The 24,352-nt window shown below is 28.4% G+C and overlaps 1 protein-coding gene across 2 annotated transcripts in view; it reads right to left on the bottom strand.

Moving 5' to 3' along the window:
* LOC129979368 (uncharacterized) overlaps nucleotides 1–24,013 on the bottom strand; it is a 43,558-nt gene extending 19,545 nt beyond the window's left edge. Inside the window, exons 1-7 of one of the 2 annotated variants that reach the window (XM_056090707.1) lie at nucleotides 23,566–24,013; nucleotides 19,728–19,887; nucleotides 15,739–16,391; nucleotides 13,295–13,443; nucleotides 9,331–9,425; nucleotides 7,119–7,350; nucleotides 3,063–3,178 (exon numbers count right to left, since the gene is read on the bottom strand). In XM_056090707.1, the coding sequence (XP_055946682.1) occupies nucleotides 3,063–3,178; nucleotides 7,119–7,350; nucleotides 9,331–9,425; nucleotides 13,295–13,443; nucleotides 15,739–16,391; nucleotides 19,728–19,887; nucleotides 23,566–23,574 (1,414 nt within the window). In that variant the 5' untranslated portion in view covers nucleotides 23,575–24,013. The remainder of the gene's footprint in view (nucleotides 1–3,062; nucleotides 3,179–7,118; nucleotides 7,351–9,330; nucleotides 9,426–13,294; nucleotides 13,444–15,738; nucleotides 16,392–19,727; nucleotides 19,888–23,565) is intronic. The other variant, XM_056090709.1, reaches the window with a different exon arrangement.
* Between the last annotated feature and the right edge of the window lie 339 nt (nucleotides 24,014–24,352).

Here is a 24,352-nt window from a genome sequence, read left to right as displayed (position 1 = left end):
TACGAAAGTTCTTCTTTGAGATGTTTTAAAAAATTTTAATTTACATTTGGTCTATCCATACTAATTTGTAAAAGTAACTGTATGTCCAAACATGATATAGCTTCTTTAAAAATTTCAAACAATTCTTGAGCTGTGGTATGTCTTGAAAATCTTGTGGAGACTATTGGTTGATTCACAACAATATTTTAGAAAAAGATCCATTACCATTTTTGTAAAATGTGGTTCAAGGCTTCATCAGAGCATATTACTAATTTTTTATTGCTTAAATATTTCTCAAAGATTGTTGGGAAAATGGAGATAATTTATAACAAATAAGGTACAAGATATTTATTAGGTCTAATGTACATTTTTTTGGCTATTTCATTATCAGTAAGCAAGTGTGAAAATATTTCCGATATATCATGCATTAAGGACAAATGAGATGCAACTAGTTTTAATGTCCATAAATATTCAGCTTTCAATTACTGTTCCGGAACTAAAAAGTTCGAATGTGGTTTATTTCCGGACATTAAATTTAATCTTTTTTTATATTCCTTTTATGTACTAAGTCAATGATGATTTTTTTTGAACTGGCATGCAGTCTTGTATGTTTTACTGTTTTGGTATAATTAATAAATGCCTATTTTCTCTTATCACTTAGGCTTATTACCTTCTTACAAAGCAAGCAGTATGCAACAAATCGATTATGTAGATTGAATATTGCTATTCCCATACATATAGGTATATACGTATTGTGCATGCTCATTAGCTGCAATCCAGGAATTTCATAGAAAAAGAACAACTTGTAGATCAAAACTGGAATCGTCTATACAGAAAAAAAAAGGGATGCGTTTTTGCATCACATAATCACGAATGGTTATTGTTTTGTTTTAGGAAGCTATGACTAGGATTTTTCATTCTTGCAGTATTTAGAGAACGGCATTTTTTAGATGAGGGGGAAAAATATAAGAAACTTGAAATTCCCTGCACTTTTCCAGGGAAAACAACTGGGAATAAAAAGTTCAAAATTGGTTTTAAAATTTCCCTGCATTTTCTCGTTTTTCAGACGGATCTCCTGAGGACGTAACAATCCTGGCTATATCTGTTTGGGAAACATTTTTGTTATGACAGATATTCAGTTTGCTGGCTGGCCTTCAGAAAAGCCTGCCAGATGGGCACTTCGGCTTCTAAAACATTTTTCCATCACATGCAAAATGGGTAAGAAACATAAACATTCGGACACACTATTTAGAAATCCGCTAAAGATTAAACTGAGGCATCGATTCCAGCCATTATTATGGATATTGACGTTACTCTTGAATAAAAGAAAGACCCAGACCTTTCAAAAGTAATTCTTGAGCTTACTACCTTATTTATGATTAAGAAGGAATTTGAATTAACACAGAATTCTATGTGAAAATAATTTTGATCCAACAAGGAAAAAGAGGTTGCAAATCAAACCCAACAACTTTTAAATAGACAATTTAACAGCCAGATATCTTGGCTCGCAAAAACATATGATAGAATTCACAAGACCAAAAATGTATGAGACATATTCCCATATGCTATGCATTACCAAGATTGTCATCAAAGAAAATTCATTCCCAAAAGACTTTCAGAACTTTTACTTTCTATTCACTTGGTTTTAGCCCTTTTCCATCGCATTAGGATCGATTTTCTTGAACAATTTCCAAAATCCACTCAGGCGAACAAATAATTATTTTAAATATAGATTATCTGCCATGGACATGTTAAATTGCTATGCAGCCTAAACAACAGCTGAAACAGAAGCAGTGAAGTTGAAGAAAATTCTTCTCATATATGGAGCTCCTTGAGTATTAGTCAAAGATCTTGAGACTGTTTTCTTGCTCAGGCTAGTTACAGTTCTCATAAAACTGTGCAATATCAATTATAATATGGTAGTAATTTATTATCATAACACAAACAGATTGATGAAGCACTTTAATAAGATTCAGGTCGATATGTTGTCTAAGTATGTTGATACAGTACAGGAAAACTAGGATGAAATCTTGCCAGTTGCTATAAAGGTGTAAAACTTGCTTAGAATACTGTTAAGCAGAATAACGCCTTTACCTTTATTACCTTTTACACCTTTCTATTGCATGGACTAGAGGCCAAAACATTGTTTTCCTTCTTCTTGATGTAATGTATGGTATTTCAGAAGATTATTTGTAGAACTGTCATACTACGAATCCGGGAAGATCAGAATAAAAACTACAGTCTTTATGTTGTTGATGTTACAACTCTAAACTTTCAAAGATGTTCTGTGCACCTAAAATGTGGTACGAGTCCATATACCTATCTGAAAAGACAAACTTTCAGAAAACTCCTAAGATAGTTTGATTCCTGTCAAATATTACACAATCTATCAGATAGATTGTATAATACTCAATTTAGTTTCTGTCAGTGTAATATTTGATACTTTCTGAAATGATGAAAACAAAAAAAAAAAAAAAAAAAAAAAAAATATTGTTCATATAATATGTATGAAACTATGTTGTGATCAGGAGAAACAAAATGAAAAAGAAGTCAGTTGTAAATAGAATGGCTTTCCTCTTGAGAAGCAAGATATTTATAAAATACCCATAACATGTTCCAAACAGAAAGTTATTAACCCAAACTGATCCAAGAGAGATACTGTAATTTTAAAAGAAACAGATGAACATATCGAAATTTTACCCACAGTCCCTGTAGCTCAGCTGGTAGAGCATAGAACTGTTAATCTGCTTATATGTGGTTTTAATTTCAACTGCTATTTTGGCTAATTTGTCAATTATTTGTTAATTACATTCTAAATACTTTTTTAAAAAATCTGATTATGTATTCATTGATCAAATTTATAAATTCTGACTCTAAATAATTGTAAGCAAGTTTTCAATTCTTGAATTTGAATTCTTTCTATGAATTTCAAAATAATTAATTCAGTTTATCACTAAATTGCACTCTAGGATTCCTTGCATGAATGAATTGCTAAGATTCCTTGCATGTTCCTTCATAGCAATATAATTAAATATGCTAAATATTTAAATGATATACTTAAATATTCTTAATATCATACTTACTTGGATGATTGTATGAAATTTTGTCTTGTATCAGATTATCTTCAATGGAATTCAAATCAATGAATTTGGCAGAGAGAATAAGTGAACAAGATACCTGTGGAAGGTACAATGCTTGCCTGAAATACAAATCATTCATAAAATATCAATGAGAAGTAAAGAAAATTCTTTAATTAGGTGAAGTGTGGACTGCAGGATTTTTATCAAAACACATTATTACAATCATAATACTAAATCTGTGAGAATATTCTATAGTATAAGGCATAATGCTTTTTACTTTAAAGTTTCATGCAACTTACTTAAACAGTTAATTTGGAACTTCAATTTATTTTGCTGTTTAAAAGTAATTTAGTTGTCGGAAATTTACTCTTGCCATGTAGGAATAATTAATTAGTTTCCAATATAGTGTTTTATTTTTAAATGAAATGTTAATCCAAAGCAATGAAAAAACCTGGAAAACATTGCGATATTAATAAAATTAGAATAATGCAATAGATTGTTATAAAAAATAATAAATTTAATAAAAAAACATTTTAACACACTTTTTCAACTAACAAAGTAGAGATTTTTAAGTTATGTTTATCTAGTTCTCGATCAAAAGGAAATAAAAAGTTTCAGAAAGGTGTCCTGAGCAGCAATATAATTAAGTGCAACAGAATGGCCACATGAAGAATTTTGAAATGTACTTCAAGAAATAATTGCCAAGGCGACTCTTTGATTCCTTGAAAAAACAAAGCTGAGGAAATAAATGAAAACTTTATGGAGAAAAACATAGACATATTAGTAGAAGATCAGTAGATCATGCCATTGAAATTATCAAATTTATATTATTTCAAATTTTGAATAAGGAAAATCCATAAAATGAGTTTTAAGTACCATCAAAGCATTTTTTTCCCCCTTACAGAAAAGAATAAGAAAGCAAAGCTTTGCAATTAAGGAATCCTACCTACAAGTTTAAATTGTGTAAATGCAGAGGAAGTAATAAATAGAAAAATCAAATATTTAATTCTTATTCAGTTTCCAAAATTTATTTAGCTCAAATTCTCATCATTTTCTAACAAGTGGCAAAATCAAATTTTACAGCATACATGACAAATTTATTATAATACCAATTATATCCAAGTAAAATAAATAATAAACAGAATGCATGAAGAAAATCAACTTAAATTAGCTATTATTATCATTTTCATAATGTTTTCAAGATGGTAACTGAAAGTGATAGCAGTGATAACACTATAATAGCAATTTTTATATTTATCAATTTACAAACAAAAATAAGGGTGACAAGACAGTAACAAATGTTGCCACAATATTGAGTAATTTCATATTGTCTACAGTAGAGTAATACCAATTTATGATATATATATATAAAAAAAAAAACAGATTTTTTTTATATGAATTTTTAAAAGATAAACAATTGATTTATTGATTTCCTGACAACGAAGCGTGGCCCACGATGAATCACAATCCAATGAGTATATAAGCACAAATATTTTTTTTCGATTTTTAATAGGTATTTACTCAATCTTTTATTATTAATGTATTTTACATTCTTTGCATAATTTTCCACAAGTATGTATTTTCTTGTTGCATTGATTTTCTAAAAATCCATTTTTATTTAATTATCCTGCAAGGAACTAACTCGAAATTATGTTTTAAAACAGAAACATGAAATCAAGAGATGAAATATGTACAAAATATTACATATTTTTATTCAAATATAACTACTGCATTTTATGCATAGCTTGATGTATAACGAAATAGTTTTGTACCACAACCTTCAGTGACGCATATTTCGCATAGTGAAACCAAAAGTCAATATGTTGGTAGTTGGTTCTAATTAAGATTTTTAAAAATTGTTCTATGGAACATATTTCCATCCTCCAAAGTATATATGGGCCAAGTTTGATAGCTCTAGGTCAGATGGCCTGGCATGTAGAGCAACAACACATACACACATGTATCTAATAATCAGCCTTAGAGAAACTCCAATCACTGATTGGCATATTTTCTTTAAGATGGCGGATGAAAAGATCTAAATCCGTGTGTTTTTATAGAAAAGTGATATTCAGATTTTCATAAATCAGTCTGTTTTAGTGACTAATTTAGTTAACTGGAGTGCACTTCTTTTTATTTAAAATATTGATGTCCCAACAATATTTTGTTAAATATAATTCAGAGGCAGAGGATTTATGTAAAAATTTAAAATTCATCTTTATTATAAATACAGATGATAGATCATTTACTCATGGTTTGATAACTATTTAAATTTTACTGAGTACTGATTTAGACCCAGCACTCAAGATTTCAAGACCATACAGAATCAGCCCTGGCAGCATTTCTCCATTCATTTCAATTACATGGCAATGAAGCTAGTTCTACAACAATAAAATGAGCAATGTTAATGGTAATGTATGTTGGTGGAATGATAAATATTTTTTTGTTGGACTTAATTTCAGATTATATGATTGGATAACATGTTGCTACTTATTTTACACTTCTTCGTAATTTCAAAATATTCCCCCCCCCCTTGAATTTGCTGTTTTTTGACAGCAAATGTCAAATGGTCTAAAAAATTTTTTCATTTACACTAATTAAGATATTTTTTGTTGAAATATCTTATTTTTATAATATCATTTTTAGTGGCATTTTTTCAATTCATAATTGCCCTTTTCATAATTTGATAGATAACACTTTATATATCAACACTTTATATTATTTATAATACTCTAATTTCCTATTTTATAATTCAGTTTTCACAATATATCTAAATGTCGATAGAATAACAGAAAATGCTATTAATATTCAGAAATGCAAGCATTTTGTAAGAATATTGGTTATGTTTGCAATGAGTTTATATAAATGATGATATATATAGAAGCTTTTTTCTTTTATTTGCCTATGCATTAACTGTTTGCTAATTGAAGGGGTTTTCTAAAACTTTCAACTAATTGTAATATTCTTACACTTAACAATATTTAACATTCATGCACATTTTGGAATTACCTTTTCATTTCTTTTCAATTTCTGAAATGTTAAGTTATGTTTATGCCTTTTTGGATGTAACCATTTTTATCTACAAATTGGGGTAAAATTCTAGTTGCATATTTAAATTAAATCTGTCTTTAATACATTTTAAATTTAAAAAAATCTAGTTTATTTATATACGAAATGAAATTTTCATGACATTGGACTTAATTTTCGAATTCGGGATTCATCTGACTATTTAATTTAGTATGTACATGCATGTATTGTGAAGGTTGAAAGGGAAGGGATTGAAATTCTCTAAATTAACTTTAAAGAAGGGCTTCTAATTAGCATTTAAAATTTTTTCATTACTGAAGAAATAAAATATTATGATGTACTAAGACATGAAGACATAAATTAAACAAAATGTTATTGTAACATTATCTATTGAAATTATCATTATATTTTACTTATTTTATAGGATGGAAAAACAAAAATATTTTTAATATATAAAATGAAAATTACTGAGATATTAGTGAAATTTAATGACTAAAAAAGTTCTCTTATTTGGAAAAGTTCTGATAAGTCAGTTTATTAAAAAAGTCTATATTTATTTATAATTTATTGTTGCAATAAATAAAGTCACAATATTACAAAAAGAATTTATTTATCTTATATATTGCAATGATGAAATTCAGTCATTGCCCAGCCCTAATATAAGTACTATCTAAGAACAAGATAGTAATAATGTAATTTCATATAATAATGATACTATCAGCTTGAGAATTATTAGTATACAGAACTCAGTATTAAAATCATTAGGAGGGCTTCACTTTTAATAAATACTGTATTGAATTAAAACTTTAGAGGAAATTGCTGAATTAGCTTAGAGGAAATTGCTGAATTAGTGTCAGTTTAAAGTTTTCATGAAAGTAACTCGCATATAATTCAATTTAAAAGTTAGGTAGAAAGAATTTGAAAGTATCTTCTAATAAATTTTCAGTGCAAAATGTGGGGAAAATTAAAAGAAAACTTTAAAATGGCAATGCCAATTTAAATAATTTACATCGATATTTTTAAAAAAAATCTTACCATGGAGGATAAAGATGAAAAACACTTTGAATTTTCAAGTGCAATTTATTAAAAATATTTTCTTTCAGAAGCACAACAACTCTTTCAGATTGCTTGAACTCAGCAGGAACTTCACCCAACTCTTTGTCTATGTGACACTTGGATGTTTCAGTTTGAAAAGATAAGCAATTAGCAATAACTATGTCTGAAGAACTTGAAACAGATGTTAACTTCAAGGACAATGATTTTCCTGCTTTTGCAGACAAATAAAAGAAAAACGATTATAACAACAATTATAACAGGTAAAATATCTCATTAAACACATTTTAAACAGTCAAACATATTCCTAAAATATGCAATTGAAAAGGCATTACAGGCAGAATTCACTAACAGAAAGCTACAGAAATAACAAATGAATAAGCATATATGTAACTAGCAATAAATTAGAAAGAACCATTTTGAGTTGCACAAAAGAAAAAAAAGTAGATCATAATATTATATACAAGAAAAAGAATGAAAGTGAAATGGAAACACAAGCTAACACATAATTTGATAGTGAAATTGTTTTATAAACTGATTTATAAAATAATTAATTAATATTAATATTGAAATATAATAAGTAAATGCTCTACAAAGAAATAACCATGAGGGGGGGGGAAGCAAAAATAAGCCAAAATGATTGTTAAAATAAACTAATTTGATTTCCATGAATATATGAAATTTTCTTTGGACAATTCCTTCCCCTATCTAGATAAGCAAAAGGAGAAGAATGAATAATCAAGTCAATGAAAGGAATATATTTTCCCTATATAATCAATATTTTACTAAGCTGAGGGGGGGGGGGCTTTTAGCTATGACATCCAGATTCATTCATGATACACAGTAAGTGTCAGAATATTCTACTGAGAGCTGAAAGCTGAAACACCAAAAAGAAAATACAATGATATTATCATGTAGATACAATGCAGGGATTTTTTTTTAAGAATCTCCAAAATGAAAAATAAGCATCCAGATGGGAAAAAAATGAATATTTTGAAGGCTGTAATATAAGGACCATTAAAAGTAAGTAGTTTTTACGGACTTTATGATGCTACGCACTTTATTTAATGATATTTATTGTGAAAAAAATAAGTAAAAATAACAGATCATCTGAATTTTAGTATCAAACAAAAATAACAAAACTTTTTTGTAGATTGTTTGCTTTTAATTTTAAAAAAAAGTCGACATACTTCAGTTAGGAAATTAAATGAATTAGAAATATAAATCATTTACTTCCTCTTTAATTAATTACTTAATGGCCATACTTGTATGTAACATTCAATTGAATTACTGTACTATTATTAGCGATTATAGAAAAGTTATATGTTAACTTAAAAAAACATCAAATTATATAAAAATTATAAGGATATATCTATTTATTTTAAATAAATACATACATTAGATACAAGTTTATATTCCATCAAATAGCAAAGGAAAGAAAACAGTTAATACAGAATGTGTAATAAAAATCTGAAATTAATCTGCAAGTGTAAGCAAAAATCATAAGAATACATATTTCAGATTTGTCCATACTAATAATATTTCTTATTCAAAAATTTTTCCTCTCATTCTAAGATTGAAATGTACAGTTAAAAAGATATTCTTTTACTTATTATTTCAACTGTATGTATATAAGCAGTTAATTTCAAAACAATAAATTTTAATCAAAAAGATCTTCAGATTAAAAAAATATTTAATGAATAAAAATCGCATGACAATTTTTTTTTAAATGGAAGTTTGGAGATTCAATAAAGAAAACAAAGACAATATCAATAACAGACATCTGCAATATTTTTATATAGGCAATGAAATGTATACATTGACCTACAGTTTCATTTTAAACTAATGAACAGCCATTTATTTATATGAAACTTATGAAGTAGGGCAGGACTATGAGTATTCAGCAGAATTATGTCAGAGGCTTTGAGGTGACATGATAATGAAGTAAACAATTTTCAATAAATTATTACTCAGAAATATCATTTATTTATGGTAGAGAGGAATTACATTTGAAGTCTCAAAATATACAGAAAATTGAAAGAATGTAAATTCCAATTAATTAAAAGTAAATTTATTTTCAATAAAACTTATTTGAGAAGAGTTCAGATTTGCAGCATTATTCAAAAATTCATATAATCACAAAAATTTACAATCTAATGTCAATAAAGATTTGAATTGCAAATTACAGCATTACCAGTTTTTTTCTTCATAGATGCATTATGGTCCCAAATTACTTCTTCTGATTTTTCCATTCTTTGCAACTTTAGCATCTGCTCAGCAAATCCTCCTCTATATACATATATATGAAAACATTGGTAAATAAAATTTTTCAGCTACCACAAACTCCATCTTTAGCATAAAAGTCTATTAATAATGCATTCACTTTTAAACAAACTTAGTTGATTTTCAGCTTTTTAAAAATTGTACTACAAAAACAATCTGTAATATACTGAAGGATGGAAGAGATTAAAGTCTGGTACCATTGAATGATTTTGCAAATAAAAAAAAATACCTTCATATTATTGTCAATTTGACTATCATGTGAGAACATTTCACACCTATTAACTGAAGACAAATCTGCATGCTTGGAGTCTCACTATGATTGTTAATAAATGCTGACTACACAGCAAAGATGTCCATTCACTAAGACTGCAGCAGCCTTTAAATTTATTTTTAAAAGTTAAAAATAAAACAATTCATTAATTGTTTATTATTACTTTTTTTACTGTTTTATTTTGGAACTTCAATGTTCTTTACTTACTTTGTCACTCTGAAAATCCAATGATCAACGAAAAGAACAAAAAAAAAAAAAGAAATATTTAAAACTAAGACAAGAAACACATCAATAAGCAAGAGAAACACAGAGGCAACTAAGTACACAATTGATTGGTTGATTTGAAGGGAAAAAAAAAAAAAAAAAACAATTTTCTCCCCTTAAATCTAGAGGGGCTGAAGCTGTAACCAGAGCAGATCCAATCTGGTGTGCTGATTTTTTTTTTTTTTTTCTCGCACTGCCAACCAAAAATTTATCTTAGTTCTCTCTCTCCTTATTTCCCCTTATCCCATCATTGCATGTTTATGAGTTTTTGTTTTGTTCCTTTCTTTTTTTTTTCTTTTTTCCCTTGATAGTAGCACATTTGTTTCATTGAATATTCATTTTCTTTATTTGGAGATTATTCTTTTTTTGGGGGGGGGGGAGAGAACATAGTAATTTTCTAAAACATTATTTGGATGAAATTTTTTTTTATGAGGGATCAATTAATATTTATTATCACATATAAAAAATGAACATTGCAGATCATTTATTACATATCTTATCGAATATTCATGTTTGGATCAACCTTATTAAGTTGACTCCGCAAAGATGGAACAGTATTGGAAAGAAGGGATGGAAATCCTATATTTGCATTCATTGAATTATCACTTCATCATTCAGATTTCATTGAATTGACAAAACTACAAGGAATTTATATTATATATAGGTTATTTAACATGTTTCATATGCACTTCATATGTAACTATGTTTCAACACACTTCATATGTAAATTTGAAGTTATGAATTTTAAGCTATTTAGGGATAAATTATTTATCTGTTTTCCTATATTGCAATCTTTTTTTTTTAAATGTTGTTCATTTCTAAATTGATGAGTCACCACTTATATCCAGTTTTAATCGTAAAAACCATTATTAACGCGCTGGGTACTAGCTAGTATATTATATATATATACACACAGAGATTTGCATCTATCTATCTATATATAATGTTGCTTCCCAACAAGATTGGTTCAATCACTGAAAAGACCTTTTTATGGTGAGCTCTGTTGGATGCTGAAGCCGAATCAGCGATCTCAGGGGTTGGTGACGAAATAGTTATATTAATAATACTGGAATCTTCCAGAATTTTGGTTATAGAGCCAATAGGAACCGATATATAACTGATTGTTCCAGAACCTTCTCTGCCCACCTCCAGAAAATATAAAAGGACAGCAGTCTCAAGCTGAAGTCAGTCTTGTACAGAATCATGAAAAGGGTCAACGCTGAATAGTTGGAACAGTCCAGCGAAGAGCAAGCATTGTGTGGAGCTCAGGCGATCGCTACTGAGCTGAACGCCGAGTCCTGGTGTTTATTGTAGAAGCAGCATTGTTTATTTTAGTTTATTGTAGAAGCAGCTCCACCACCCGGGAACTGTAAAAGGCCGGCAGTTTCAAGCCGCAATGAATCGGTTTCAACCATCAACCGGAATCTTAACCAGAGACGGGAGTCGAAATTGGTGTTGGAATCGTGAAACAAGTCATCGAGAGGTTAACGAAACAAAAGCCAAATAGTCCAGCGTTGTGTGGAGCCCAAGCGATTGCTGAACTGAGCTGTGTGCCGAGTTCTGGTGTTTATTGCAGAAGCAGCATTGAGTTGCGTAAGGAGTAGCCAGTCGAGTAGTAGTGAGTTGTTTGTTGAATATAGCTAAAGTGAGGAGACAGTGGAGAATGTCAGGCGTTTGGAGACTGTAGAGAGTAGCCCAAGCGATTGCTGAACTGAGCTGTGTGCCGAGTCCTGGTGTTTATTGCAGAAGCAGCATTGAGTTGCGTAAGGAGTAGCCAGTCGAGTAGTAGTGAGTTGGTAGTTGAATATAGCTAAAGTGAGGAGACAGTGGAGAATTGCAGGCGTTTGGAGACTGTAGAGAGTAGCCAAAAAGATTCCTTCCTGCTGCTGAATTATTGCTGGCCGCTTTGTGTGCTATGGTTGTTATTAATACCGATAACTACTTGAGGACTACTGTTTGTTGTAGTGTGATGCTATGTTGACCGCACTCGTCTCAGTTGCATAGTTGTTGTCTGTGTATGTCTTTGTATTCGTGTTTAATAAAAGTCATCGTTTGTTACTGAGGAATGTTGATTTTGTTTCTTCATAGACCAACAAATCGCAAAATACACCAAGTTTCATAACAATATATAAATAGATATACATATATAGATTTAGAGAGTGAGAGAAAAAGAGAGACAAAAATAACATATTGTAATCTCATTTAATAATTTGCATACAAATTATATTCTATAAATTTACAAAGCAATTACTTTTTAAAATTGTTTTTATTAAAGATTTATTTCTGTAAATGAATGATTAACTTCAATAATAATTCTTATTTATTTAAATATTTTTTCATATATTCTTTTCTTTATTACACTAATTAACAATATATAACAAAATGCCATAAATTATTTTGCTGCAGGCCCCATTTTTTTTCGAATCTACATTGATAAAGCAATTTTTAAACCAAAAGTAAACTGCAGTAAGTTTTGAATATTAATTGAAAGGAACATAAAAATAAAGCAATTATTATTATTATTATCATTGTAATCTATTATAGAGAAATATAGTATTGCATTTTAATCATTATTTATATGCAATTTGGAATTCCAATAAACTAAGGATTTTTATTTATCAAAATAATGGTAATATTTGGCTGAAAATTCACTCAGCTTTTTAAAATATAATAATTTATAAATAATACTCGTTATAACTTATCTTTTAATGAAAATAAATGTTATCATTTCCCAAAAGCAAATAGCTTCAGTCGCAATAAATCTATGTCAGTCTTTTGTAAAGTTACACTGAAACAAACCTTTGACAAAAATCTTATCAAGAGTCGTTTAAATAAAGTCAAACAATGAATTTAAACTTAATTTCTTGATTTATTATTTTCCACATAAATATGGACTAATTATGTGGCAATACTTGTTGGCTACAATACTTTCTTCGCCCTATAAGAATAATTTGTGTTAAGTTCAATAACTGATATAACATTCTTGTTTCCCTCATTAACAACCAATCTACAAATCACACAAGAAATAAATTATAAGACAGATGTAAAATGATGAGTCAGTGATTAGAAATGGGGCAATTTAATTCAGTAGAGCAAAATTCTAATCACTTTCTGATGTAGCTGAAGTGCCCATCTACAACAAAAATAAAAATTCCCGCAAAAACAATGTTTATATTCTCTGTTAGTAGAAGTATGGTACACTTTAAATTAAATAATACTTTTTTTATCAAAAATATTTTTAGATGTAATGCTTTAAAGATGTCAATAATTGCTTTGATGTCACTAGTTTCTTTATTAATATAATAACATAAAATAACACTTGTTTTTAACAAAAACTTACGGTAAAATATTTCGAATTCTTTTCTTTCCAGCAGCATCTTCTAGAGCAACTTCGGCATCAGAAGTCTGCAGAGACTGAAGCCAGCTGCTGCCTTTGTTTTTAGAAGATTCATCCAAAAGAAATGCAGATAGATTAAAAGATGCATTTTTCTAAGGAGCAAAAACAAAACATGCAATATGTCTTTATAAAGTACAAAGATACGAAAAACATAATTTCTTAATTAAAATACATTCAAATTTTCAGCATACATTTAAATTTTCAAAATTTTAACAAACATTACCAAAGAACTTTTTTAACTACTGAAAAAAAAAATGTTATTCATGAATACAAAGTTTTAAAGAGTGACAACTATTCAAAAATCTAAAAAATTACTGAATATTAAAAATTAAGATACAATCAAAATAATTCTAAACATTGTGATAAAACATATATTTTCATACGTATTTATCAATTAAGCAACTAATGCACAAAATTGTTTTTTTTTTGTTTTTTTTTTCTTAAAGAATTTCTAAGTTTTGTTAGAGTTTAATGGAGTTTTAAATCTTGGTAAAAACTCCTACATTAAAAGAAAAAAAATGCTAAAATTTTGTGAAGCAAGATCAACAAGGTATTTTAACATAGACAATAGTTTTATCCTTAATTTTTCAAATGTCCTATTTGAAACTGAAGTATATATAAGTTAGAGATACAGAATTAAGAGAAGAAAAAAATAGCTTAAAGATGTTAATGAATTTTGGCAAGATTACCAGCTAATTAATAAATTATTCTTTAATTTATCAACTATCTATTCTTTGCTAAAGACAAGGATCTGCAGATTCTGAAACTTCACATGTTTCTTTCACTGAGAATGCACCAATCAGAATAATATCTGCGCTACCAAGGTTCCTGGGTATTATAATATCACTTATCTAATTGATCTCTGGAAGGCAAAAAGTGCTACTAAAATCAGAGTAAAAATATTAAAAGCAAATCAGACATACAATAAAGATCACTTTTACAAAAGTTCATGAAATCAGAAGCACAAAGGATTATCTCAAGCTCTTTCTCTGTGAATAAAATAAAATAAATGCAAGTATCAAAGTGTAAAACAGAGATTTAATACAGTTTCAAGAATAACAACATGCAAAGGGTGTAAACGTTGAATAGCAAGAACTTTTGAATAACATGACATGAACACCGAATGAAAGTATTGCAAAAGCCTGCTGCTGATAATAGTGTCTTATTCACCACTGTATCTGTCACGCCAACTATGACCTGTAATTTATGCAACTATATTCTTTAATAATATAATAATTCCATTAAAGCTTTGTTCCAGTATTTATCTTTCTGCTTGGTTTCTTATACTTAAATCTACCCCAATGAATCCAATGTAGCAGTTGGTCTCTGCATTTGCAATCACATATTATAAAAATGGCTTGTTCCTATATTGTCTAGTATAAAGTTTCTCTCATGATTCTAGAAACACCCTATAAATCAATTCTGAGATTTAAAAAATATATATATATATATTTATTTACATAGGAATGGTAAAAAAATGCTAGAATTTCTTCTGCATTTTGAGTATAAGTTAATTTAATACTATGATATAATTTAAATTACTATGATAAAGAAGAAATATAATTTTTACGTACAAAAATAACTTAGGTAATTGGAAATAAATTTTTTAAAAATTGCAACAAAAAGATGCAACAAAAGAAAACACAGCTGCTAAAGAACTTTTTTGATTAATTAAATCTATATTTTGAAAAGAGTCCTTATAAATTTCTTTCATTTAAAAAATTACTAAAATTAACAGTCCCAAGGGAAATTTGCTAAAATTTTATTACTAAAAGATTTGTATTTAAAGTACAGCATCCTTCAGAACATTTATGCTCTATAAGTAAATAGAATCCTAAGCTAGACAGAAGAAGGGAAATGATTATCCATAAGTTGACAGATTAACAAATTCCAGAATTCCTTTAATGATTAGAATTTTTTTCTATTTTAATTTTTAAAAAGCTGCAGTGACTAATAAAAAAATATAATTCAATTTTTTCATTATTCTTAAATTTTGTTAACATTTTCAGCTTTTATAAAAATTAAGATATATTTTAGAAATGAAAAAAAAAAAAAAATGAAAAACTGTTCAATCAGAATTTTTAGATGCATTTAATATCAAGCATTATATAAACAAAAAGTGTTTTAAAAAATGGGAAATGGTTAAACAGACAAAAATGATATTTTTCTTCAACTTTAAATAGGATGATTTTGATTATGCTTTCCCCCAGGCTTTTTTTGCTTGAAATACAATCATGTGTGTGTGCATGCGTGTGTGTGTGAATCTTAGTGATGAATGTTCATTAATGGACAAATTCCATTATTCATACTTGAAGATAATTGAGTCTATTAACAGAAAATATCTATTTTTATTAGCATTGCTTTGTATCTTAAATTTCTCTACTTACATTTCGATTCTGGTCCGGTAAAAACAATTTTCTAGTATCTCTTAGGAAATACACATCATTTCTGATCTGATGATTCTTTCTTGGATATGAATGTATCAAATTAGAGTTTGTAATTGGTTTGGATGAACTGTCGATCACAGTAGCATCTTTTTTCCCAATAAAAGGATAGAGATCAGAAACAATATTTGTTTTTTTAATCTTTCTAACAGGTACTGAATGGGAAAAGTCATTTTCTTGAAAGATAAACTGGCATGCAGTCACTTGATTCTTTTTAGGGACATTTTCTTGTTCTTCAGTTTTCTTAGCAGCAAGACCACTGATGAAGTTTGTGTTACATTCAAACGAAGATTTAACATGCAACTTTGGCTGATGTGTTAATTTACGGTCTTGGAACGAATCCTGAATGTTCTGCAATTCAAGAAATAAAGAATTTTGGCACATGTTCAAACTGTCAGTTATCAGATCTTTTTGATTTTCTGATTGCAGAGATTTTTTCTGGATCAAATTGCAAAAATCTATGGCTTCAGAGGTGAAATAATCTACTTCTTTATGTTCAATGCTGGGCTTCCTTTTTCTTATTTTATACTCTTTGACAAAATCTTGCTTCTTGAGTATTTTTAGATCACTTATAGGTTTCTTTTGAATTAATCCTTCTAAAAATAAATAAAATCATACTGCATTTAAAATATTTTTCATATACAATTTTCTACTATAAAAGAAAAAGATTCAAGGGATGCCCAATATAAGAAAAATGAGACAATTATGAAAGCATGAAAATAAAAATCAAAAATTTAAAAAAAATTAAAAATTAAAGAAAAACTTGAAATTAACAAAAGCACATCACAGGTTATCATGTTCAAAAATGAATTTTGGTTATCTTTGGTATGAAACTGATTAGCAAGTTTCCACATACATTTGCTGATTTAAAATTTACACTTTTCAATGAAATGAGGAAATGATTACTGAATATCAGAAAAGAAAATAGAACTGCTGTGCCAGCAACAAAATAGGATTTCACTTACTAGCTGTTTCCTAATTGCATAAGTTAGCAATGTGAAAATAAAATAAAGTTCACATTGGTTTCAAGCTTTAGATGAATTAAATTCATATTTCAACAATCCCTCAGAAATTTATTCAATTTCAAATAACTTACAAATAATCTTAATGCAATTTGCTTTGGGGAAGGGATCACCAATTTACCTATCATTATTTAATCATTTATTAATCATTAATTGCAATATTTATGAAAATAATTATAAACCAGTAAAATTTTATTTTGTCAGTTAACTATGTAACAAAAAAAGTTCTAATTAATTCAAAAACATAGCAATTAATTTGATATTTTCTCTCATAAACAGTAAGCAACATTTTTTTGGTGTAAAAAAAAAAACTATAATACAAAATTCTTTAGTTAGATATCGCATCCAACAAAATAAGCAGAGGGCAGGTGCTCATTAATGCATAGGTTGATACGAAAGCAAAAAGTTAATTTTGAATAAAAGTCACAAAAATCAGGAGAAAATATCTGAGTATTTTTCCAAGAATCGCCATAATTAAGAGGTAATTTTTCTGATGTGTCTTCTCAAAAAACTAAAGGTTAGATTAATTTAGTTTAGTTATACAGACATCTCATTTTGTGGCCCTTTTTATTATTATGATTATATAGCACTATATATTATGGTGTAATGATTTTTGCACTAACTTAATGAAAATAATCTAAATAATCTATATGTGGAATATGAAACGCACTTTCATGTCCATGATTTTCTCATTTACCATTAGAAAATTGTTTTATATGACGTACACTCAGTCCCATGTTCATTCTTCATTGGCTATACATGTTGACTGAATTAACAACTTCTGCTGGAAAAAAACTGTATTGCTCCTTTGAGATGGCTTTGAATTTTATGGAACCGAAAGGCTGGACAGCTCTCTGGATTCAGAAATATTAATTCCAGTATTGCAAAAGAATTTCATACAGAAATGCCAATGCTCTCTCACAACAACTTGTATTGAGAGCTACAAACATTGCTCAAATACTAAGAAAAAGTTTGAAATTAATACAATTATTTCCGTAAAAGTTTTAACAATAGATGTGCATCTCTGGTTTTAAAAAAAATCCAAAAAGCATAGTTGGAAGATCCAAATATCAGACCAATTCTGGAGAAGAAACTAAATACTGCAAATCGACCATCTTGCCAAGAAATTGTTCCGAGTTTAGTTTAGTTATATTGATGTCCCGTTTTAAAGCAACACTAGAGCTATTTTGGGACGGACCTCGTAATTTTGAACAGCAGTCAGATGATGAGGATGACACTTGAGCTGGTACTCCCTCTCCAAACTTCCACATCCTACCAGTGGGAGGACATTTAGCCCCAACGAATTTAATGGGCACCAGACCCACTTGCATGAGGGTTATTCAGTGGTATAGGGTCTCAAACCTGAAACCCTCCAGTTTCCTAAGCCGAGACCTTACCACCAGGCCATCCAGCTACAAAACGATATTGGACTCTTTGGGATCCCTTACATCTTAAGGATGGTGTAAGTCATCATAAGTGGGAAACTTGTCAATGGCAATTAATTCTTACAAACAGCAGAATTCCTGACGTTCTGCACCAGATTCGTGTCAGTACAAGGGGAGGGTAATTTGGAGTCCTGAAAATGTTAAGTAAAACTCAAGCCCAATTTTACTTTTATCAACATCTGCTGAACTTGTGATATTTTGCAGAAATGCCATGCTTGTGAAGCACAAAAAAGATCCAAATTTAGAAATAAAGATCACTTGCAGCCTAGAATGTGAATGTACCATTCAAAAGAACGACTTTGAATATTATAGGGTCTTTCCCAGTAACTTCAAATTGTAATCAGTATGTTCAAGGAGTATTGATGGATTATTTTATCAAGTAGATGGAAGAAATTCCCGATCAGGAAGTCTCGACTATAACTGAGGAACTCGTCTGAACTTAGGATTCACTTTATAGCATGCCTATGATATTACATTCAGATCAGGAAACATTTTAATTTCTCTCTTTTTCTGAGGTCTCCTAACATTTGGAAATTCTAAAGAGTCAAAGAACAGCATTATATCCTTAGTGTGGTGGCATACTCGAAAGATTTAATCAAACAATTTTAAATCATCTTTCATCATTTGTTTCAAAGAATCAGACTAATTGGAATATATATCCATCACTATTTTTCTCAGCGTATCAGAGCACAGCTAATGAAGCAACTAAATGAAGTTCAGCAAAATTGCTTTTTGGTCAAAGTTTGTAATTGCATTGTGATAACAGAGGGATACATCTTCATTGCCGAATGAATACATGAAGAGTTTAGACTCTCGGTTGGAAAGCATATACACATTTGACAGAAAAAGACTTAATCTATCAGGTCAAAGAATGAAGGCTCATAACAATGTCAGAGCAACAGATCACCATTTTAAGGAGAGTAATTAAGTCAGATATATATAACCCGAGGAGATGGTCAGTGGACAGCAATAATCCTCATAGTAAAATTCTTTATGGCACAAAATAAAAATTCTGCAATTTGCTGCAGGTAACTTTAAAGAAAAGTAAGAAATTCTGGCACAATTGACACTTTCAGATCTTTCATTACTCGCTATTACTAAGCACTAATCTTCAATTTAATACTAGCATCAAATTATTATTACATTTTTTTTCTATTAGTATGACAAATGTGAAACTGCATGTGTTTTAAATATAAAATATATTGTTTCCATAGCTTTGCATCATGAGATTATTGTACTTGGTCTATACATTTTATCATTATTGCATTATCAAAAAATACTACCTCAGGCTGCCTTAAATGTTTGAAAATAAAAACGTCAATTAAACTGAAAATAAATTCTTGAATTTATACTTGATGACACAAGGCTAATGGAAAGATACTTTTTATCATTATCTTTGTAAAAAAAAAAAAAAATGGAAATATCTTGCATATGGAATTAAATTCCATATTTTGAAATAAAATACCTTTTGTAAAAAGCATTTGTCCAACCTGAAATGAAGCCTTTTTTAAGAAACCAGTGGAGAAATCATTCCAACCTTTCCTGGCAAACTCTCCACCAAGCTTACTTTTCGACACATTTTGCTTTGTCCTGAAAGTTGAAAATGGGAAATGGCGTGGAAGGTCCTACATTTACAATATTAACAATTAATGAAAAGAACTGCAAATACAAACACATATTCATACAGTGATGATACAAGAAAGCATGGTATAATGAATATATAAATAGACAAATATACACAGCAATAAATTTTTTAATTAGTTATAGCTGTGGCGTTAAACATTGTCAGTTAAGCCAATTTCATTTTTTTAAATTTTTTATTAAGACTAATTAATGAAAATACCAATTCAATTAATTAAAACTCAATAATTCAAATTAATTTAATTAATTAAAATTCAATTTCATTTTAATTTTCAAAAGAGACAAGTTAAAGTTTTTTTTAAAAAGAATCACAAACAATTATGTATCTGCAGAGAAATTTATGAATAAGCAGACTTTGAAAGTTAATAACTGAAATAAATGACCAAAGAAAGATTCTCTGCTAAGATAATTAGAGTTCCAGAAATTTTATTCCAACATTAGACATCATGTACATAGACTTCTTCTCTTCTTGTGTACAGTGGACAAAATGAATCGAGGAGAGGGGTTGATATTATAGTCAGGGTGTATTGTATCAGTGGATACAGTCCTATATTTGTTTTTTTTTAGTTTAACTCCACAAGGAATTAAAAAAAATTAATTAATATAAAAAATTCGAAAACAACAAAACTATTAAAAAAATCAATAATGGGAGCCTTAATATAAAGAAATAAGGCATTAAAATGTTTCATTGGTTCAGACATGGCATGGCATAGAACAAAAAAAAGCTGAACTTCATAAAATAATAAATTTTACCAAATATAAACACCAAGTAAAATAAGTATGATTTATAGAACGATAAAATGAATACATTTATATAAAAAGTGCTTGAGATATGAAAAATATTGCAGAATTATTACAATTAAAAAATTAATCAATTTCAAAAATGATAATATTTTATTCAAAAAATGTTGGAATCTGTATCTGTGCAGAAATGCATCATGCCTTTAGTATGCAATTCCTTAAGTATGTAATTTGGGTGATTCGATTTCCTTACAAAGAATATGCAAGACATAATTTACATATTCTTATTTACATTTTTAATTCAATTTCATAGGTCATGACCTCGATTTGAATTTTCAAAATAATCCCTTCAGATTCACTGCAGCAGAAGAAAATCTGATTGAGTTGTTTCATGAAAATTTATTAAACATAAAACTTAGCAGGATAGAATTAGGTAAGGATTAGTAGTAAGTAATAAAAAAAAGAAAGAAAATGTGAAGAGAAAAGGAAAAAAAAAAAGAAACAATACCCAAGTGCTAAAGCTTACAAAATTTTAATTCTGCTTTATAACCTTTATTTGCATGAAGCTAAGTTTTCAAAAGATGTTGCCATAAAATCAATGCATTGTATAAAAATCAATCAATACAAAAAAGTAAATGAAAATAGCAACACTCAGTTTAATTCCACGATTTGAGAAAATGGATAATGATCAATAGTTGCTTCCATCCTACTGCCTTCCATCCTACTATCCTAAGATGTGTTCAACAAATTTTTGTATGACAAAATATATTTTATTTAATTTCATTCAATTTATACAAAACTGATTATTTTGCAAAAAATTCTAGTTGGGGTATACAGAATGCTGTACAAAGTTTTCAAAGTTGTGGACTCTAACCAAACAATAAAACTGAAGTAAAGAAATCAGTACCAGAAAAAATGTTGCATAGCACACCTCCTTTAATTTCAAAGAATACAGCACAAATTCTTTCAGGTTCAAAAGAATGTGATAAAATTTCAACCGTTTAAAAAGTCATAGTATCTCCTTTAAAAGAATTAAAGCTGATTATTTATTCAACATTATAACAACAAAGCTGGTTATTTATTAACAGTATTATTGAATGAAACAAAAATTGTACAGAAATATTTGAATGTAAAAATACAGTGGTTACAAGCAACAACATATGAGCATTCAGATCATAAAATGAAGAAAGCATGTTATTCTCCAAAGCCTATGAAAGTAAAAAATTCTAGTGCAGCAATTCAGAAGTCAAAAGAAAAACGAAAAGTTGAAGCACGATAACATCACTTTCAGATGAAATATCTGCTAGATTTTAAATACTAGTAAAATGCTGAGGTGAAAAAATAAAATAAAATAAAAAAATTTATTGTTGAAATTTTTACCACTAAAAATAGCTTGTTTATTGTCAAATCTCTTCTAGGTGAAGATTGCACTTTTCTAGAAAAGTGAAAATGTAGATGAGATTGAAAGCAAACAGATCATTCAAATACTAGATGATGATAGAATATTTAATACTAAAGGAAATTATATTTTTAATTTTTTATATTGGAATTCAAATGTTAAAATTTATGTGGAAATGTGTATAATAAAGAGTGCATTGTATGCTTTGCAGCTGATCTTAATGATATGATAGGACTTTTATAAATTCTTTCATTTTTTTCATTCATGATCATTACCATACAAACTGTTGATTTTACTCAGCACCAAGGGATGAAATGATAATGATAACAAACCTTTAAAAAGGTAGTGATTATCCAATTTTATTGCTTAAAAAAAGGCAAATAAAAGACTTAGCAACTCACAGGTAATACAATAAAAAATATTTTTTTAAAAATATGAATATTTAACGTAAGCTAAGAAGTGTAGTTTAACAAGGTTAAAAATAGTCAATTTTATGATAATTTAATAAATTTTAATTACATTTTAAATCATGTTTTTTTTAAATTCATATCTAAAATAAATGAACCACAATATGAGATCATCACCATTTTCAGTAAATTTATAATTGATCTTTTAAAATAAGTTTGTAATTATTTGCATCATTGATTAAATTAAAACTTTTAAATATCTTTCCATAAATTCTGCTTAGAAATAGTATTCTATTTTGAAATTGTAATTTCATTATTAAGAACATGATAATATGTTTATTTTAGTCATTTTAATTTTTAAAATGTGGGGGGGGGTATCAGTTGTAATACCTAAAGTATTTGGTGATAAAGAAATGAAAGATAAAGTTATTTGTTTCCATACAATCACATATCAAAGATTTAAATTATAATATATTTATTACCTCATGGTGTATCATGAATTACAGAAATATCAAAACTAATTTGAAAACACTGTGATGTACATTTAAAGGTCCCTTACTGTTTGATCAAAGAAAGCTTTCATAAGTACTTTTCAATTTATAACTTCCTAAAAATAGTATAAAAAAATAAAGTGGATTGTCAACAAAACTCCTATTTATTCAGAAATCTTTAGTCACTTCATTAAGATATTTTCTTTAAAAAATTATGTTTATTTGTTTGTTTTAGAACTTTTTTGATTTTTTCTTGAATTGGAGCCAATATTTAAAAAGTAACATAAAAAGTAAATACATAAATTGAATCAGTAATATTTTTACTATGAGATTATAAAAATTAAAATGAGTAAATCTCAACCCTCTCCTCCTAGGAAAAAAATTATATATTTTATAAAACGTATAAACTTTAATCGATCAAAATGCTGTACAGATTCCATTATACATCAATTATACATTAAATACATATAGGAAAGTACAATTATTATTTTGATGTCAATATCAAAATATTTTTAAATACGCTTGGATGATGGACAAACCAAAGGGACTTTTATGGCTTACAATATAGGCAATATACATTTCCAAATGCATAGTTATATTAAGCTAACAGCGAAATTCACTTACTTCAGTCATGATACAACTCCTGAAATCTCAGATCACATCATAATAGAATTTCTGTACCGTTTTAATGCTCTTAAAGGATGTGTAAACTACAAACATAATAATTTATCTGTTCAAATTCTAGCTAAACGATTACTCAAGGAATGCAGAATTGTATTCCATGATTTCCTTTACACATAATTATAAAACAAAAAACAAACTTAGCGCTAAATTTTATTGCCAGATTTGATTACAAATTGTAGAATTCTTGGCAATTCAGATCGCTTCGGTACTTAGTGCATAGTTAAGTTTATAAATGATTTGATTTAAATGCTCATTCATTTAATCAGGAAAATGATTTGAAATCATTTAAAATATAAATGAACAAGTCCATTCAATGTTCAAAAAACAAAATTTTTATTTATTGTAATGACTGATGTAATATTTAAGTTACTACATTAACTAAGGTATTTACTCCCGGTAGTAAGTCAAAATTTGGCACGCTGCCAAAGTGACGTAGTTGTCCTAACAGGCGCCTCAATCTCAGGAGACACCCGTGCACATGTCAAACTTGATTGGTTCGTTTGATCACATGACTTCAAACTATACGTCATAGGAAATCTTCTGTTGGCTATTTATCTTTCCCTTTGGCAATTAGATGCGTACTTTGGCGAAATTAATTTGGAAATAGAAATTAACACTGTAGTACTGTCTGTCCACGACAAGAATACTGCTAGACATTCGTCTATGTTTACGGCGGGCGCTATAGAAACAGGTTGCGGTAGGGATGATCCATTTTCAATGGGTGGAA

This window comes from Argiope bruennichi, chromosome 1, assembly GCF_947563725.1.
Source record: "Argiope bruennichi chromosome 1, qqArgBrue1.1, whole genome shotgun sequence".
In the NCBI taxonomy this organism is placed as follows: domain Eukaryota; kingdom Metazoa; phylum Arthropoda; class Arachnida; order Araneae; family Araneidae; genus Argiope; species Argiope bruennichi.
Note: the sequence above shows the minus strand (reverse complement) of the source record. Positions and strands in the feature narration are given on the sequence as shown.